This window comes from Sturnus vulgaris, chromosome 3 (assembly GCF_052056855.1).
Source record: "Sturnus vulgaris isolate bStuVul1 chromosome 3, bStuVul1.hap1, whole genome shotgun sequence".
In the NCBI taxonomy this organism is placed as follows: Eukaryota; Metazoa; Chordata; class Aves; order Passeriformes; family Sturnidae; genus Sturnus; species Sturnus vulgaris.
Window position 1 is genome coordinate 38259885 of NC_142245.1, and position 20535 is coordinate 38280419.

The following is a 20535-nucleotide window of genomic DNA, read 5'->3' on the forward strand; positions in this document are numbered from 1 at the left end:
GTTACAGCTGGGACAACTACAAAACATAAAATAGATTAAAATGTAAAAAGAGATGAAGAAAGAAATCCCCATGAATTCCCAGCTACTGCAGCAACGGCTTTTTACTGTCAAGGAAAATAAAGTAACACAAACAGAACATACAGATACTTTTATTGCTCACCTTTTATACAACAGCACACCTTCAGCCATTTTCTTTCACAGCTTTTTGACAATGTTTATGTACACAAAAAAACCCAGCAAGAAGCATTATGTGGCTTTCAGTAAAGAAAAAAACCCAAACATTAGAACACCAAACTCAGCCAGGTTTTGTTTTCTGCAGCAATAATAAAAGGGCTTCCTCCAGGCAGGAATTAATCTTCCCAGGCCGTAGTGCATTTCTTCAGAAAGACAACCCCCAAAACAAATTGCCCTAGATTTGCTGAGCCAGTGGTATTAACTTGCAAATAAAATAAACTTCAGTTTGTCATTTCTTCTAGCTGATTTCAAGTAAAAAGTAGGTTTGGAGAAGGAGCAACTTGTTTTGGATGGATGCAGGTCAGTTTGAATTGCTACACCTAACTACAGGCCTACACACACTATCGGTTCACAATTTAGCTTAGTTTGAAATGATCTTTGCAGATTTTGGCGGTGGTCAGTCTTCAGAGTTGAGCGGGTGGGAAAACGTTGTTTAGCGGGAGATAAGGCTACTGAACACGGCATCCACAGTAGAGCTCAGATAACACAAAACCCCGTTTGTCAGAGGAGTTCCCTGTGTGCGCACATGCGCTGTAGCGTCGTCGTGACTGAAAACAAGAGGTCAGCAAGCTGAAAAGAACACTCCAGACTGGTTTAGAAATGTAACTCAACAATGATTTGGGGGAGAAAAAAGGCAGAAGTTCTACTGTGTACTGTAATAGACAAATTTGACAGGTCTTAGTATTTCTCCAAATCAAGATAGAAGGCAAACACAGCAGGCATATTTAGAACAAAAGTGGAGCAGAGGGAACCAGTCCAACATACAGAAAGCATGGCTATTAGTTGATGTTTAGGGTGCAGGGGGTAGTGACAATGTCTTTCGTCCAGACAGGTAGAGGTGGATGGGGAGGAGAGGTCTACACAAAGTTGTGCTTTGCTCTATGCAAAACATCCCACCCAAAGAGATTCTACCTGCTGTGTACAAACCTGTACTAATTCAAGCAGCATTTAAGTCAGGCCTCTGAAACCAGGTTTCTATTATGTGAGCTCTGCTGAAGTGTAAATTTTGAGCAGCCTCAGCTGGTGAAGTGTCTTCCTTGTCCAAAGCCAGACTGATTATATTGATAACCTCCATGCTGGAAGTGCTGCTCAAACTGCCCTCCTTGATTAAAGTTCTGTCCACCTCTGCCCCCCCAGCCGCCTCCTTGACCTCCTCGGCCACCACGACCACCACGGCCACCCCTCCCTCCTCCACGCCCACCCCCTCGGTCACTGTGGGACCCACCATCTTGGTATCTGTTGTCTTGCTGGTAACCACCACCACCACCCCCTTGGTAGCCACTTCCAGAATAAGATGATGACTGGTAGCCACCATAGCCTCCTCCTTGGTAGCCACCACCACCACCATGGTAGCCACCTGCTTGAAAACCTGCATCTCTGTAGTTGCTCTCCCTGTAGCTGCCATCCTGGTAGCCACCACTTCCACCATCTGTCCAGCCTCCTTGAAGCTTGTTTCCTCTTCCTCCTCCTCTGCCGCCATGATCATAACCACCACGTCCTCCTCGTCCCCCTCGATCATGGCTTCCTTGTTCATGACCTCCTCGCCCTCCATATGAGTCATAGCCTCCTCTTCCTCCTCGGTCGTGACCCCCATGGTCGTAACCTCCCCGCCCTCCATAGGAAGAGTCGTAGCCTCCTCTTCCTCCTCTGCCACCACCTTGCTGTGAGCCACCCTCTGGTCTTTTCTGCCACGGTGGCATCTCAGGAGGTGGAGGTTCAATTTCATTGGGCCTTCCTCCTCTGTCAGGCACTCTGCCCATTAGCACCTGCAAAGGGAAAGGGAACACTGCCATAGGAGTTGTGACACCTCACACAAGAGTCACATTTACTGAAACACTTGACAGCACCCACTCCAATGGTTTTACATCCAGAGGCAAATTTTGCATGTTTGAATGTGAGAGACCTCTGTTTCCAGTTCCAGGAATTACGTAGTACTTGAAGCACTGCTAACAAGATGAACTAAATGAAATTGTTTAAGTGGGGAACTGACTGAAGTGTCTTTGTATGTTGTTGTTAAGAAGGAGTGGTCTGAAAATCTTAGCCTGAATTTCTTATTTTCTCTGTGTTGTTAATAAAGTCTTTCTCTATACCCTTTAAGTTTTAAGCCTGCCTTGTTTTTGCTCCTAATCCTATCTCACAACAGAAATTAAGTGTATTAAAATTAGCAAATCTAAACTAAACCAAGACAAAAGACAAGTCAGGAGACCTGTGCTTTGTGTTCAAAAAGGCATACCTCCATGGGCAGCACCAACAGAGTTTTTCACTTAACTTTTTATTAGTCCAGAGTGCTAATCACAAAGAAGCACAAGTACAATGCAACACAGTCTCTCTCCTAAATAGTGCTCCGAGTTGCTGTAGAAGCCATTGACTTGCTAAATAAAGGGCAAAAATTCTATTTTTCAGTGAGGATATGAAAAAACTTAACAACAGACAGGCGTGAGACAGCACTGATCAGAGGGGAACAAGATTCTACAGGTCTTTAGCTGTCGAAGGATGGTATGACCTTAAAAATTTAGCAAGGCAAAAAAATGGGATAGAACATTTGTACTGCCTGAAGTTTTAAAACAATATAACAAAGTAACTTCATGGAAGTAGGCTACTTTGCTATTTCATGCTACTGTCTTGGAAAACATTTAATATTGATAATGGAGGTAAGCTAACAGATTATTTATCAGCAGCAAGACAGTACTGCATTCCTACTAAAACATACATACAGTCTGATGATAGAGTCAACCTGTCTTACTACTTAATTTCTTACACACCAACAACACTGAAAAGGTGCAGAAATTACTTGGGTTAGATGGGCTGTGGACAAATCAGCACACCACTATTCTCTCCTAAATTTACTTGAAGGTAGAAGAGCATGCACCTATTGCCACAATTTTAAAGCACCAAGTATGCTGCTGTAAATGACTACTGAGCTGCAAGTTCAGTACATATACTTTTGTGAGCCTATTACTCTTGTAAAATCAAGATTTTTGAAACAAGGCAAATTGTTTAGTTTACTATGTCATTATTAGAACTATACACTTGACTGTAATCTATTTGTGTACCCAGGGCAATGTAATTTGTGGGATCCTTGCCTTGTGATCTTAGTACATTCTATTTACACAGACTAGAAACGCTGTTATTACGTAGGTGTTATTTTAGACATGGTGACAGAATCTGCTAGCAGTAGGGTAATGGCTTCAGTAATTCTGGTAAAACAGAGCAAGCCTACTCCCACTGAAAGTAATCCAAGGTATTTCAACAGTTTTTACTGCCCCAAAGAAAAGACACTGTGGACCTCAGCAGCTGAAATTGCACTATCCATAATCCACTGATGCATTATCTGGAATATATAAATACCTCATTTCTTAATCTTTATTTCAAATTCCACTTACAATCCTGAAAAAGATTAGGATTTATTACTACATTCAAGTTACTTAAAAATTCCTAAAAGAACAAGTCATTAGTAACCAAAGGTACCTTATTAATGGCACATGCAGTCTTCTCTCGGATGGAGCCGCTGCTTGTTCTCATAATCTTTGACAGATCTTGCCGAGCTGCCAAGAGATTTGCAATTGATATAGTGCACTTAGTAGATAAGAGGGCACGTTTTGGCTGGTAGACTTTAGCCAGTTTTTCTGTTTGACTCTGTTGGAGCAAAGAAAAATGAAACCCAGTCAGTTAAAGCAACGGGACATCTAATTAAAAGAATCAAATCAGTACTGAATAACGATCCACTAATACAAATAGAACAAAAGGTTAATACAAAATTAGTGAGAATCACTTTATAATTGAGGATTACTTCAATAAAACTAGTATTTGTAATATTAATTTCTTAAGCAAATAAGAAACACAGCTCTGACTGAAATGCCAAGACACCAATGAGCAGACAATTTAAACAATATATACATGCAGAATGTATTACTTCCAGGCAGTCAAACACAGAATAGAAGTGTGCCATATAGTTAAATGAATTACTGCTAGAATCCAGAAGACACTGAAAGCAAAACACATCTGTGTTTAGCCTCCAGACCTACTTCTGTGCCTTCACCCTGACCTGCACCCATTTCAGCTGGGCCAGCATCACCCCATCTCCAACACTTATCAGTAGAAAAACGTCCAGTAAACTCTTTTCACTTTTCATTCCAGTCAGCTTCTTCACAAAGACAAGGCACCAAGAAGGACTGGCAGAGCTAGAACGAAATCCTACACTCAACTTTGCCTTGTATGCAATGTCTCTTTCTCTACCCCCTTTCAGCATTAACCACTCTGGCTTTCTCTAGCTGAGACACAGGAGAAATCTGTGCTACCACACATGAGTTACTACACAAGTTACATCTCTCTTCAGTTATCAACAGAGTATAGTGTGTGATCCAGTTAGGATAAAACAGATTGCCATCTGAATGCAGATGAGGGCAGCAGGGACAGGCAAATCACATTTTCCAACCTATCTTAACAGTGCAAAAACTTAGGAGCACATTTTAAAATCCTAAAGTCTTATTTTCCATCCAAAGGCAGAAAACTGGAATATGACACTGGCTAAAGGTAGGAGAACCAAAGTATTCACCAGAGTACTAATGTGTTTTTCCCTAGGAAGTCTGACTGAGCTCTGAGCACAATAGTTTGGTCCTATGATACTGTCTTAGGTGAAACTTGAAATTTTAATTTTAAAATAATCCCCAATAATAGACTGCACAGGTTTTTTTTCCCCCCGGTGTTTCCTCTATCTGGAGAAGTGTATAGTTAGTCATACAATTGTATTCTGATACTTTTCAAATAAAAAAGAGAATTATCATCTTGCTAAAAATTACTTTAAAAACAAACTGTATTGTATATCTGGAATACTACAGCAACATTCTCTAAATTTGTATTGTTATGCTTCTATAAAATATTTGCATTTTAATAGATATAAATGCATATACACAATTTGTAGGTTTTGTGAAAATATTTTGTATAGCTAGTCAAGTTCAAAAATATCTAAGAATTCCTAGGAAAAAAACAAAAGCACGTGGATAAAGGTGCCAAAGCTGGAACACAATTGGAAACTCCTGTTTTTTTAACATAATTCTCATTTTTGCTCATTTTTATTCACTATGAAAATATTTAAACAGTCAGCTAGCTCTTCAGTTATCTACTAAAAAGCCTGAAGAATACAAGGTTTAATAGAGTGCACCAGTAGAAGTCCTACTCAGATGATGAAGCTGGAAATGGGACAGACCAGAGTTTATTATTAAAGTACAGTTGCTTCTTGAAAAAACACTTATCAAGAAAAACCACTCAATGTTCTCAACATTCTATGTGCCACAGTTCAGCACTAGTAACTTAGTCTCAAACACTATCAGCAGCATATTTAACACCATGTTAGCAGATCTGGTTTCGTCCTGGAAAATAAATTATATGTACTATTTTTAAAAATCCTGTAATTTCTGAGACATAAGAAATAGGGAAACCATGTAATTATTTCTAAAGGCAGAATACATATCACGTACTCAAGGGAGATCTCTTGTCACAGCCACTTGCACAGTTCAAAGATAAAAGAAGCACATAAAGCATTATCCTATGACAAGTAGTGCCTTAGCAGCTTTTCTCATGAGCATCTGTGGAGCTGTGAGTGCAGACACACTTTGAATTAAGGAAATGTTATCGCTGTGGACAGCACAAAGTAAGATCAGGGATGGTCTAGAGGAAGATGCTTTTCTACCATCACACAAGACATCACTTTATGGTTCACCTTATGGTACTCTGAACATGGTTGGATCAGTAATCTCTACTTTTTCCAATAGCTTTGGACTGGAAATCACAGTCTGACTTCTCATTTTACAGACTGATTTAAAATCCAACAAATCAGTTTTAAGTAAAATATTTTTAGTTATCTTTCATTGTCATAAATTTCTTTTGAAACTCAAAACGACAACTCCTGTGATTATTCACAGGATATTCACTGTGATTATTCACTGTGATCATGGAAGACAAAACAATGATGCAGTTTTCCAGAGATACTTATTATAAAGGGTTACCATCAACCAGGACTTCACAGCAAGCTGTCTGTACCTTAGCTCTATCTGACCAGCCGAAGGATTGCACAGTAACATCCAAACGTTTGACTAACAGTTTTCTTCGGACTTCATATTCGTTGACTATGGCTTGATTAATTGCTTCAATTTTTTCCTGAAATAAAAAAGTACAAACATAATCTATAATTTAAAGTGTTTCTACTTAATAAACTATGTGGATGGAAGAGAGTATGACAGAGATATGATGCAAGGCTTAAGACTGTAATTATCTACCTTGTCAAATGGACCCAACAGCCAAGCTGTGCCTGCTGATGTTATTTTCCTAAAGCAAAGGTGAGAAGATACTACAGGCAATAAGCTGAAGCAAGGGCATACGTAACTCCTAAGAAATAGGACGTGTCTTCTTAAAAACTAGTAAGCTTAAGGACAAAGATAGAGCAAAGATAAAGGACTATAAGTAAGTACAGTACTGTAAGAGGATCTTGATTAAAGCACAATCTGCATACAGGCAAAATAAGAAAGGGCCCTATAGGAAAAAGTGAGAAACACCTGGTAGCAGACAGTGGTTTAGTTAGAGCAGGAGGTGAGATATGCACCATTAGGGAAAGAATGTATGTATTCAAAGAGGCCTGGCTGGAGGGGGGGCAGTGGTGCCCACTTTCAGTCCCAAGAATACAAGCACTGAAGGAAGCAGAATGCTGGGAGAAGACGTGCTTCAGCCTTAAGCAAGAGAGACCTGAAGTCTTGCAACAGCAGCTTTGAGCTTGGTGCAGCAGCAATGATTAACCCAGAGACCACGCTCCTAGTACAGCAGGTGACAAATCCCAGCTGGAGAAGACGGCTCCACAGCCTGCGTGTACAACGTCTCTCCCAGTTCCTACCTGCATACTCACTGCCTCTTGGAGAGGCTAGGAAGGAAGCAGACTACTCCAAATGAGAAAAAGGGGGACATTATGAAGAGACCCACAGTTTCACTAAAAAGAAGTCCCAGAAGCAGGCGTAACACCATCTCAGCAGGACTAAATCACACAGACAGTGCTGGCAAAGGACAGGAGAGGAAGGCTTAAGCTATTGCATAAGCACGCTGGTCAGCACCACCACTATAGGTATCTCATTTTGGAAAAGTTTAGCCTGTACCTGGACCTAGAGAATCATGAGTCTAAGATCTTATCAGTTGCTGTACATTCATTGCACCAACATGACACTGCAAGAAATTATCTTCTTGTCTTCAGAAAGAGATAAATCATTTTGCAACACACAGAATCAAGATCAGTACTTTGTACACTTGAAAAAGGGAAATGGGCTCTAATACCTGCAACTACTCACCCAGTGAGCTGGTCCCAGTTGTTTCTTCAGTAAAGGTTTTCCAACGTGATTAGGTGGAACCTTTGCTAGAGTTTCCTTCAGCTGTTAGGAGACATATAAAAAGATAAGCTTCAGCTAAAAAAAATAGTTTTTCAAGATTCATATTAAAGGACAGGACTGTTGAACAGTGAAAGGCATGACACAGCAACCTTCAATATCGAGTTACTTTCTCTGAAACAGAGAGCCAAGGACACTTCTTTTGGAAAACAACTCTTTTTAGATTTCTGGAAGTCTCAGCTATAATTATTTAAAAATTAAGAGAAGGGGCTGTAGAATAGATGTACAGTTAAAACAAAGACACCATGAGGTACTGCTCAGAAGGTTTTTTCTACACATACTCTCTTTCATTCAGAAAAAAACCTCCATATTTGTATCAAAATGCTTATATTAAGACTATGTGAAATATAATATGACGCAAAGAAGGACCCCTCTTTATAATCAAAAGGAGAAAAATCTTTAATACGAAATTTTAAATCTAACTTGCATTTTAGGAGTCTGGGCACAACTTAAATTATCTATCCCATCTCAAAATTTCTTAGGACCTCAAGGGGGAAGAAATGGAGTAGCAGTGACAAAAACTTCCAAAGTAGCTTGGAAAAATAAACCACCAGCCTGTTCATTCCAGCATGTGATCTAACACATTCAGTGACCTGGTTTTCCAATGGTACTGAGCCAAATTTATTTAAGATTTTAAACCTACATGCTTTCAAATAGCAGTTCATTCAAGTATCAGCAGTTCCTTTTTTAATGTGGTGGATCATTAACAGAGTCACCTACACAAAGATCCTACTCCAAATTGTACTATATGTGTGAAGAAAGAGTTAGCTTGATTTCCACACATTAAATCAGAATACTGCCATTCTAAGAATCACGTTCTAGAAACAAGAACATTGTGGTGCATTTTCATTTACAAAGTGAAATAAGCTTTTCAGTTATTAGCTAGCTTTACTTTCTAATTCTCAAATACTGCTAACATTTGAAGTATTCAGACTGTAAACACTTGTTATATACAATTTCTGCTACAACTGTGGGTTAGAAATTCCCGTTTGTATTTCATTATCTAAGGATGGTTAAGGAGGAGGGAGGTTTATTTAAGTCATTGAGAGAATATTCATTTAACCTTGCTAAACAATGTAAAAGAGAAATATGTTAGGAAAACATAACAGAACTCCCAGATTAAAAGGATTTTAATCTACTTTATATTCTGTATTTTTAGACAGTCTCTTTCAACAGCAAATCTTCCTAGCATTGTCCATGATGAATATTTTCTACCATTTATGTAAAATAGAAGCACAGCATTTCTGTGTATGCTTAGCGCCCACAACAATTCCAAAACCAGAAAACAAACTGCTTCCATTCTACACCTTGACTTCTGATAGAAAACTATTCTCCTCATCTTCTTAAAAAGATCAACCCAAACTAATCTCTGACATAGAAACAAAACACTACTTTCAGTTTCTTGGTTTTGTTTAAGCAAAATGGAACTAAAAGATCTGTCAAACCCTGAAAGTGTTTTGGGGAGCTTTGTAATCACAGAATATTCTGCATGGGAAGGGACCCTTATCTGTTCTTTAAAGTCAAGGCTTGTCTTCCGCTGTTCCCTGTCTGCTGTTCTGCTCTCCCCTACCCTGCAAATTAAGTCACTAAATGTGATCTAACCAACCCTTGGTCTGTGCACTGGACAGTCCATTCCATTTAATTCCACTGATTTATAAAAGTTACTCAAAAGTAAATTTGTTTTTTAAAGAAATCACAACAGCCTGGAGAACACACACATGCAAGGAATAAAAATAAATGGAATCACAAGAATTTATGAAGTCTTAGGGAAAAAATGTTAAGTTTTACTTTAGTTACAGCATCTTAACCAAAACATCTTTAAAACATTGGTTTCCCATACAAATTTGTTTAGGTGTATTTCCAAAAACTGTTTCTCTTTAATATTCTTCCTGAGGCCTAAGCTGAGACTTCCTATGTCTTCTGCAACACGTGATGGAATGAAAACCTAGAGCAGTCACCCTGGAAGGCAGTAGTCCCTGACCTCATGCCTTGGCATGGAAAAAGCCTTGAAAATAATTTTCAAAATTCTGACTCTTTGCATATGCAGTAAAACACATTAACTCTCCTTCACAATTCAAACACCGGAGTTTCACAAGAGGCAAATCTCGCCCAGATAGCAGAAGTATTTTCCATCAAAATAATAACATCATAAATATTCCAGTTTTTCTTCCTTTGGATCTTACTTTTTTTTCAATTCCACTGAAGAACTGGAACATCGTTATGTTGGCAGGAGGCTTGGACATGCCTAAAGCAATACAGATGCCTTTCAGTTCCTGAAAGACTTCACTGCCACCTCCTTCCTGGGCTTTTTTAGGAGGGGCATTCACACACAGCATTCTGGCAGCTTCCAGTTCAGAGATGAGGTATGCTGGGGTAAGAAAAATTAGATTTGACCATCAGATATAACAGAGTTAAGTTATTTTAGAGCCACTGAAAACTCAAGTGCTTACAATCAACAAATGTGCAAATGGACTGTTTTAGCTAGAGTGAAGATAGAAATTTTGTATCTACAGAACACTCATATTTACAGTTACTGAGTTCAGTGCTAGAAACACAACAAACAGAGGCCAGGTTTAGTACAACCAATTAAAGCCTGGAAAAAATCTCATGATTCCAGCAAGTATTAATCCTAGAGTTCAACAAAGCACAGCTTTCTTCCTTCAGGTTTTGCCCAGCAAAGACAGGAAACTAGGAACATGGAAACAAGCAGGAGGAGGGACTGGGATGTGCATTTTAGGGTAGACAAGCAAGCACTTCTTGAGACTCTAGGAAACAAGCAAGGAAATGAGTAGAGACAAGCAAAATGTTGGATGAATCTCCTCTACTTCCCCACACAAAACACAGAGTGGAAGAATAATCCCATTGAGAAGTACTACAGAGAATTCATATTTACAATAACTTCAGAAAGGAAGGCTGTAACTGATGAAATAAAAGCTAGAATGGCTGAAATTTTCTTCAATACCAGAACTGTAAGAGCCTACCATTACACTGTAACTCCTTTATCAAACAAAAAGAGAAAAATCAAAATCCCAATTTCTGAACACAGTATATGCACAGAATTTCAGCATCAGGTGTCATTTACAGTGATATAAATTTACAATTATATAAACAGCCTTTGTTTGCAGGTGTCACAACTTTAACGTTTGAATTTTTAAATGCACAGGTTTAACAGCACTTTTCTCATAAATCATAGTGAGGGACCACAGCAATGATGTACATAAATGCTTCTAAAAATAGGAAAAACTGATACTGCAGACACACTTGTGAGCAGGGAAGCAAACCTATGGCTATACAAAAGAAGCTTATTATTTATAAAACTGGGACAGATAAAAAGATTAAGAAAAGTACACAGCATTTTAATGATCTCAAGAATTTCTTCTAGAATGTCTTCTGCTAAAGAGATACAGAATACGTTATGAATTAAAAAAAAATCTTAGACTATGTAAAGCAGTGAAGCATCCTTTGTAAGTTCTTTCAGCAACACTTCAGACAGGTTTTTCCTTACATTGAACTTTCAATTATTTACACTCTTTTCAGGCCTACTGAAAAAGCAACTAACACAAGAATTTTGTTTCAAAAATTTAGAGATCACATTTAAGCTATCTTCAACCTCCTCTGACAATGACAGAAATTTTTAAGTCTATCACTAAAACAAGTGTTCTTTAGAAAGCAATTCTTTCTAACACAGCTCTTCTGAACCAGCCTGAAACTCTTCTACTTTGTGTTTTTGCAGATGCCAGTACCTAACATTGTATTCTAGTGATGCTGCTGCACCTTAAGACAATCAATCTTGGGTTTATTTGGTGCTTTGTTCTCCCAGCAATACTGCTACATCTTCCAAGTGACAAACTGTGCTGCATTTCATTAAAATGCAAAATACCCTGGCATTTCATTACAGAGGGTTATCCTGTTTCTCCTGAAAAAGCTAGTTTTATGGCTCACATACAACAGGACACCTAATAAGTTCACTAAACACAGCTAAAGAAAGCTATGCAACTATGGTGCCACACAAAAAAAAGAGCTTGGCACTACTGCAATTTCACATTTGACAGTAAACACAGCATTCCTGCCAGATGGGATACCAGAGTTCAGTTCCTGGACATGGCCTTATATTACCAAAACGTACATCCCAAAGGACCTCTGGGATAAACTGTGTGTCACAGACAAGCCAAATTTATTGAATGGCTTAGCTTACAGAAAACAAGCTGAAGGGGAGACTGTTAGAGCTACAAACTATTTTAAATGCAACAACTACCTCACTTCATCTGATATTTTTTAACACACTATAAAAAATATTCAGATTAAGTCTAATCATCTTTCTCCTACTGCTGAAATACAGGAACCTACTCTGTAATTCATTTCTTGTATCTCAGATGAAGGCAGAGCTAAACTTCTGTTTTGAAAAGTTAAACAATCAGTAGCAACTGAGGAAGCAAATAAAACATTAACTCATTTTGAATTTAAAATTAGAATAAAATTAGTACTAGTTTCTAACTCAGGGCTTGTTTGGGTTTTTTTATTAGAATGTGAATTAATATCACACATCTTTTGCAAATTCAAGCACTATTTCTTCTCCTCTAACATTTCATAAGCAGAAAAAAGAAAATAATTTAGCTACTGAGATCTGATGGGTGGAAAAGGGAAGACACCACCATTGCTAATGTTAATTTCTTTTCAATCAGCAGAAAGCAACAGCGAAGCTATTTATTATGGATGATGATCAAAAGAAGTGGGAGTTGGGATAAAACATTCTCTCTTTTATAACAATTCTGACTGCTGTCAGTGTAGGAAAATGCAAGTTTTGTTGCACCTTGCAAGTTGTCACACTGGGAGCCTCTAAAATTATGATGAGTCTGAAGTTAGTGGTCATTTTTACAACCATGCTAAGTAGAGTTTAGTGGCTAAATTCTGGCAGTCTTCAAATAATTCACTCTTTGTTGTGCCTTTTGAGAAGTAATAGGATAGGCATTTTGATTGAAAAAGGTTAATACTCAGTATTTTCCATCATATATCGGGCACATACTGACTGGTTAACCCAGAAGCACAAAATCCCAATGCTGTAAATTACAGTAAAAATAATGCATATTTTTAGGTAACTACAGTGTAGTACATGGTGGTAAAGAAACCAGTATCTCATTAAGTGTAAGAAACAATACCATGAATCTTGCAGAAAACCAGATTTGCTTGCAAGCACCCTTTTAACTTACTAAGCAGCAAGAGACAGTTCTTTTGATTATGAAGGCGTTTTGTCACATCTCCTGATGTTAATGATGCATATGGACAATTCATTTCAGACAGCAACCCACTCATTTCAAGCTGAAATTCTTCTGCTTCATTTGGACCTTAGAAAGAAAAGAATAATAATTCATTCACTGCTAATATATATGGGGCTATGATTAGAACGAATTAACTATTTAAAAAAAAAATCTTTTGCTAGAGTTACTATTTAATACTAAGACCTGTTTTTAATGGAGGTCGAGTGCATTTCTTGGATTCCTCCAAGACACAGCACGAACTATTTGGAACCACGACATGCTTCATTAATATAAAATTATGTTTCACTGACACCTTTTCCAACCTATAACAGACAGGCACTGACAGTTTCTACAATGAAAGGGGACATCAAAAATATCATAAATTTTACAGGCATTAGTTTAAATATCAATTATCTCTTCCTATTACAAATGTGTCAGATGGTTATGAGAAAGCCATCAATAATAAATATGGCTGATGAGTTCTCCTTTTTACTTATTACTTTCCCCTGTAAGCTCACATTTGTCAACTGATTTTATTTCATATCAATATCCTTTAAAAATACTTAAGTCATGCAACCCAAAACTTTGACTGATATTTCTGTCAAAAATTACTGAAATTAATCAGAATTTGTTAGACAAAAAAAAAAAAAAAAGTGATGAGAAGTAATAGTTTTTTATCTTTTGGAAAGACACTTCAACCCCAAATGTCTGCTTTTCCCAAACTCAAGACATACAAACTGAAGGTAGGACCTGATGGTACTCCAGCTAATATGTTTCTATCGCTGTGTTTAAAGAATTTTAGATAGGTGTTGGAAAACTTCTGGATTGTATTTCTACACAAAACAGAGAATAAGAACCTTATACAACTAGAAGGGACGAGATAATGTATTATTACAGAGAAAGAATGTGAAATACACTCAAAGAAGAAAGAATCAATGTGTCAGAAACAGAGAGGAAGCAAAGTAACAGATGCTGAGATAAAAGGCAGCAACTTCTGGACTCTGAGTAAATACAAAGCCAAGCTCATGAAGGCATTATGAGCTAATATATTAGATATTTAGAAATATGGGTTATCATATCAATTTAACAATTTAATCTGTAAAATGTCATGACAAGAAAATAACTTTTTCTTTGAAAGCTAAGGTTTGCTTCCTCCATCAAAATAAAAAACAAAATCTTTCAGGCTCTTTCTCAGAGTGTTTTATGAAGATGGAAAAATTCATAGCAAGCACAGAGTTCAGGGAACCAACAGCCAAAAGAAAGTATGGTTACTGTAGTCATGAGAAAGCTACCTTGAACAGTAGTACTACTACATCAAAATTACAACAGAAGCATGGAAATAAAAGTATTCTCACAATCTAATAAAACTCCACTAGTATTAATGTTTCCCTAAATCTAAGAAATTTAAAATACGATTGAAAAATCAAAAGAAAAAGCTGTTTTCAGAAGAAAGACTGTTTGATGGCCACTATTATTTCAACCTCTACTGGCTGTTCATTAGGCAAATATGAGATGGAAAATATCCAAAATCTGGCAGCATGCAGACAACACTCCCTGGTACAACAGATATCGCCAGCCCTAATCTCTGTGGCATGCAAGAACACACATTAAGTGCATGTTTGTGCTGCAGTTATGACTACTTACTGTTGGTTGCCTGCACGTTTTCCTCTAGTTTACAGAACAGCCGTAACTCAGATACCAACCAAGCACAGAGTTTGGTGAATTCAGGGGAACTGGCTCCATGAGAGACTGCCTGAGCCAGAGCTCCGTCGTCTAACAATGGACCTTTGTAACTGAGAAGTAAGACAAAAGCACAGTTCATTAATGTTTGTTGTGACCGATGTCCTTTGATAGATTTATTTTATGGTGCATACATATTGAAAGTCACAACCACAACATATTCAGAGTGCTGATCTCCTGGAATGGTGATTCCTGGACTGAACTGTAGCAAGAATCACAGTGAAAACATCACAGTAAACTCAGAATTTGTGTGCATGTTAACTTACCATCAAAGAGACTGTGTCACAAAATATCATCAAAGGTTTCCTCCTCGAAAACGTTACTATGTAGAGTGGGAACTTCTCTGCCTCCATCTCCTGAAGATGTTGCTGACAATAGACCTATCCAGGGCAACTGCAGCCTCAAAGAATCCTTCCTGAGCTCTACATGCTGCTTTACAGCATGCTGGATAATTACTGCTGAACAAGTGCATCTTTTCTGTCATTTCCTATCACATATGAAAGGGTTGCCTTACAAAAAAAAGCCTTTGATAGAAATACTACAAAAGTGATCTGCATGACAGTATCCTCTGTTGAAAAACCAACCTTCCCAAATATATACAAGAAAAATTAATGGAATTGCTTCTTTGCATATGCAAAATATGCCAAAAATCAGACCTAGTGTAAGAAAGCATCAGTGTATAGATCAGATCTTACAAAACATAGTTTTCAGGCCATCTGCGGACTGATAATCTCTTAGGAGGAGAATGAAGAGTAGGGAGAAAGCTGCCTTATTAACCAGATAGAAGGACAAGTCAGAGTTTATCTGAGTATTTTAGGAAGAAAATGTACAATATTATTTTGATATACTGCCCCCAAAAGAGAAAAACACCCAAGAGTGCCCATAACCGACAGAAATCTCTCTTGGAAACTTCCGGGTAAAGCCATCCACCACATTACAACAATCCAATGAGTCCAGGCAAGTCTTGGCAAACCTCAGGAATAAAAAAAACCATCTCAAATTGAAATACAATTCTCTTCACTCTGCTCCTGTGCTTAATACCATATACAAAGCATTTGGCATTCACTGTAGTGGCCTGTTACTTCAGCCAAATAAAATGAAAAAGCCACACTCAAAAATAACTTCTAGCTCACAGAACAGCTTGATTTGTGACACAGTTAATCTACTGGCAGCTGGTGGGAAGCTGTAATCCCATGTATTACAACCCTACTGCATGACCACAGTAGGCCGAACACTTCAAGAGGCTAGCCTGGAAATACAATCTTTGTGAAAGCATAGCGACTCTAGCCACAAAGTGATTTATGGGAATGGGGCCAACGTGAGTAAATACAGTTGTTTGCATAGAACCAGCAACAGAAGTGAAATTGTAGCTGCCTGTCCTCTCAACAGTTTACAGACATGGGAGCTTACAGCAGCACGTGTTCTCCATGCTCTCCCTTTCATACTTATACAACCTTTACCGACTCTAAAAAAGTAACAGGTTTACACAGAAAAAGTTCCCTACGCTATATTACACTTTAAAAAAATGTAAGGAGGAAAATCACTTGCTCATTCGCAATTCCTTTTACTTCCCCCCCCACCAAAATATGAAGCCTGAAAGTTTTCTTCTTGCCTGACGTATCTCTTTATCCCCTCCCATCCCCAGCTAGGGCCGCTGTGCAGAACAGAGGAGCAACGGATCAGATGGCATCCAAGAAACAAGGCGATCAGCTCGCAGGGAGCAGTGACACGCTCGCCAATGCCGTGCGGCTAAAAACCTGCCCCGTCTGGCCTGAGGCATCAGCAGGAGCCCCGCTCTGGGGGCGGCTCTGACGAAAAGGGACCATTCCAGGCGCTGCCCTGAGCCGCGGCCCTCCGGAGAGACAGCCGCCCCGCCCTGAAGCGCTGTGTCCCATGCCGGGGCCGCCCTCTGCTCCCGGCCCACACTGGGAGCGCCCCGCAAGCCCACTCCCGGACACGTACCCCAGGTCCTCCAGCGACTCCAGCACATCGTTCTCCAGGAGCTCGAACTCCATCCTGCGGCGGGACACGAAGGGTGGACCTGCGCGACAGCGGGACTCAGCGCCACCAGTACTCGCACTCGCACTCGCACTCCCACCGCCCGCCATTCCTCCCTTCTCCAGCCCATCCCGGCCTCGTGGGGGAGACTCAACGCTCACCCCCTGCCCAGCGGTTAGGGAGAGCCCCTGGCGCCGCAGCCCCTCTGCCCTCGCTACCCATGCCCGCCCGCCCGCCCTCCTTCCTCCCCGAGCCTCGCGGCCCCACGCACCGCGCTCGCAGCTGCGCCGCCGACTGCCGGGTTGGCATCTCAGGGCGGGGAGCCCGGTGCCGCAGGCCCCCGGCCTCCCTCTTCACCCGGCTTCTCTAGGACCGCCCGCCCCGCTGCCTGACCGGCGCCGCCTCCGTCCGCGGCGGTCTCCGCCTATCCGCCGAGCGGAGCACCATTGCTAAACTGGGACACGGGTGCGACGCCGAACAACTGGCCGTTTTTGTGGGAGAGGAGTCCGGGACGAGCCAAGGATCTCACTTTTGTGTTCAGGCATCAGCACAGGCAGACCCGGAAGAAAGACTCCTCCCTCCCCGCCGCGCAGCCCGCGCAGGAATGTGCTGCGGCGAGCGGCGTCGCAGCAACAGGGGGAGGGGGGGCGGACGGGGCGGCGGAAGGATCAAACCGCGCCAGGGGGCGAGAGTGCGTCCCCACTTCGCAGGACCCCGTGTCACGGACGGGACCACAAATCCCGGCATGCCTTGCGCACGTCACGGCGTTTCGTGGGGGGCGCCTGGCGCCGGATACAATTAATAAAATTAATACAATTAATAAAAATAACTCAAAAGCGTTTCAGTTCAATTGCTAAATGGAATCCGCGGGTCTCGCTTCTCCCTCTGCTCCGTGGCTCGGTGGCGCGGGATGCAGCTGTGCCCCGGTCGGGACGTGGCGTTTAGGGATGCTGAAGGCAGCGCTGGGCGGGCTGAGGCTGCCCGACTCTGTGCTGGCCGGGAAACTCCTCGAGGCGACGCTCTGGCAGCTTTCTAAAAAATTATTTTAAATTCTGGGGCTGGGGGGAGCTGGGGAGGGGTGTAACAGCGTTCACTTTTTACAGAAGCTCAATTGCTTCAAGTTGTATAGTGGTTAGTACAGTGTAGACACAGCCTGCTTTAATTTTTTTTTAAAGAAAATAGATAAAAGCTTCTGGCAAGCTGCCTTATCACTGGTGGGCTGTGAGAATTACCTGATTTTCCTTTAGTCCATTCATTTTTGATTCAAAGCATCTCAGGTGTTGTTCTTGGGAGCCTTGCCTGGTTGGATAGTCTAAACTGGAGATTAGGATTTTCCTCTACAAATTCCATACTGCTGCTGAAAGCTTGTGACCAAAACCTTTTGCTTGTTTGGTTCTTGGGGGTTCTGTTTGGTTTTTGTTTTGTTGTTTTGGTTTTGGATTTTATTTTTTCATTTAAGTTTTATATAATGGTTGGGTTCACCTTGCTTGCACAGGTGTAAGTGTACAAAACCGGGCAGTACATCCAGTCTGACCCTGCTCAGTTGCTGCTGCTACTTGTGGTCATGATAATGTTTAGCCCTTATTTATGAACCTTCTTTTTTTCTTGCCCTAAATATAGGGTTTAAAGGCATTCACAGGAGCAAGCAGTACATGAAACAATTCCTTTTGTCCCATGGACACTGTTCCTGTGTCCACTCCTGGATCTGCACATGTTGAGAAGTGAGGATTTTGTGCTCATTTCATGAGGGCATTTGCTGTCATCTACATTTACTGCTCAGACAAGCATCGGCACAGAAGGTTTGTGTTCATTTTGGCACCCAGTTGATGACATCTGCCTCCTGAAACAAGTAAATGTATTTCTCTCTTGGGTTCAGTTGTGCCAACACTGCAGGGTAGGGACAATTTGGAAGGCATCCTCTCCAGTTTGTATCACTCAATTACATTACTGCTTTAATGTCACTTCTATGCTGTGAGAACCAGCAGTTTCTTGAAAAACATAAGGATTTTGTGGCTGGGGATGCTAACCTGGAGCAGGCAGCTACAATTTTCTCCTGGGAACAGGGATGAGAGCTTTGCTTCGTCATTGTGTCTTAATTAGTCGTGATTTTTTTCTTTTCTTACTAACATAAGGTTTCTCACCATGCAAATTTTGGAGGTACGAGGGGTGTGAATGGCCACTGTGCAGCATCCTGGCCACCCTAGAAGAAATTAATTTTGACACCGGACATTATTGGCTTGAGTACAAGTGCTCCTTGAACAAAATAATATTGTCCTGAGCAGTTTGCTGTTGCACAATGAGATCCAGAGCTCTGCAGACGGGTTACTTCTGAAAGCAGCAGCCACTTGGGCTCTCGGCTCAGGAAAGGGCTGTAACTGGGGTAGATTTCCCTGGGCTACACAAGGCTCTGCAGGTTCGTGAACCTGCAGAACTGAGCTCAACTCTCCTTGGGTTTGTTCTCTCCCTGGGGCAGGTTTGTTATGGCTACTTCCCTCCCCACCCTCACTCACAGAGAGCTGTAGGGCTGGGAGTTCAGCATGTCACTCAGGCTGCTTGACTGCAGCGTCCTGGCTGGAGCCACACAGGACTCCCTACCACTGGAAAAGCCATGTAGTGCTGATTTCTCCTATGGGAAGAAGCAAACCAGCCCAGACTGCTGCTGTCCTCTTCATGGGACCCCTGTAAACCTTCCTGGCCCCTTTAGCCTTGGAGGGATGGGGATATGTGTCCTGGATATTGGCCAGGTGCTCCCAGGTTGTTACATACAGGTTAAGGAAGTTGGCAGCCCATGCATGGCCTGAGGCTCTGCAGCCCAAACGTATTTATTCTGAGAGGTGTGAGGAACTCCACTGTTTGGATGCCAGTTGTCATTAAACAAAGACAATTGGTTCTCTGTGTACTTGCCTTTTGTGATTGATTGGGTTTGGTGTTTGAGATGCTGTGACCTCTGACTGAATATAAACTACTTCCTCCCGTGCATATTCTCTCACAGCTAATATTAATAAAGTAAGCCTGTAGCCCCTCCTTCAGCTGCGCCAGAACCACCTGTCAACAGTGTGGAGGAGGCTTGTTGAATTTGCCTAGGTCACTGAAGACACACCCTAATGGTTTAAACCTCACTTCCACAGGAAAGCTAGCCAAAGACAACAACTTTAAGGCAGGCTTTATTTCATTACAGACAAATTATTTTCACAGGGTGTACATCACCCCACCTCAGGTCTTGCCTGTTGGCTCTGTGGTCATCAAAAATCCCATGACAGAGGCATGAAATATGAAATCTGTACTTGCAGAACAGCATGAAACACACAAGAGTGTTACCAGGTGCAGAGTGGTAAAGTGCTGCTAAGCACTTTGGTATCAAAATCGATTTTTTTACTAATTTCTCTGAGGATGCTACAGTTTCTTCAGAGTCTGTATGCAACAGAATCCAGCCACTGTGCTTCAGCTAAAATTCCACTGTCTGCCAGACATACAGCTGGATTTGCCAGGTATTGAGGAATGTCAGCTCTGGCTCACAGCATGCTCTGGTTAGCCAGATGGCCTGCTGGTAGTACTAAATGAAACCAGATCCACAAAAGATCAAGAGCAGGACTATGACAAATGGCACTTCCCCTACTATTCACCCAGCCTCTGACTACTTTCAGCTCTCTGGACTTTCTTCAGTCCTTACTGCTGTGTCACCAGGTTCTGCCTGAGAGGATTAGAGATGAGTGTACCAGGGCCAGCTGACAGGGGGATTGCCCAAGGCTGGTCAGTGAGCAGATCTGCAGTCTGTGGGTGCCAGCAAACTGAGTGGGGCAGCGAGCCTTGAGGTCTTGCCATGATCAGGTATCTGCAGCTGGAGGGAACAAGGATCCAGGGCTGGCTACTGAATAAATGAGCAC

General features: G+C 41.1%; 1 protein-coding gene across 1 annotated transcript; it reads right to left on the bottom strand.

Moving 5' to 3' along the window:
• Window positions 1–133: 133 nt before the first annotated feature.
• Window positions 134–16997, bottom strand: TSLIG3A (tRNA splicing ligase complex subunit 3A). The gene is made up of 9 exons (XM_014876261.2): window positions 16923–16997; window positions 16616–16694; window positions 14558–14706; window positions 12866–13000; window positions 9842–10026; window positions 7563–7643; window positions 6274–6390; window positions 3703–3870; window positions 134–2000 (listed from the first exon to the last, which is right to left on the bottom strand). Exons 2-9 carry the CDS (start codon window positions 16666–16668, stop codon window positions 1251–1253), a joined length of 1638 nt encoding a protein of 545 aa, XP_014731747.1. The 5' UTR covers window positions 16669–16694; window positions 16923–16997; the 3' UTR covers window positions 134–1250.
• Window positions 16998–20535: the final 3538 nt, after the last annotated feature.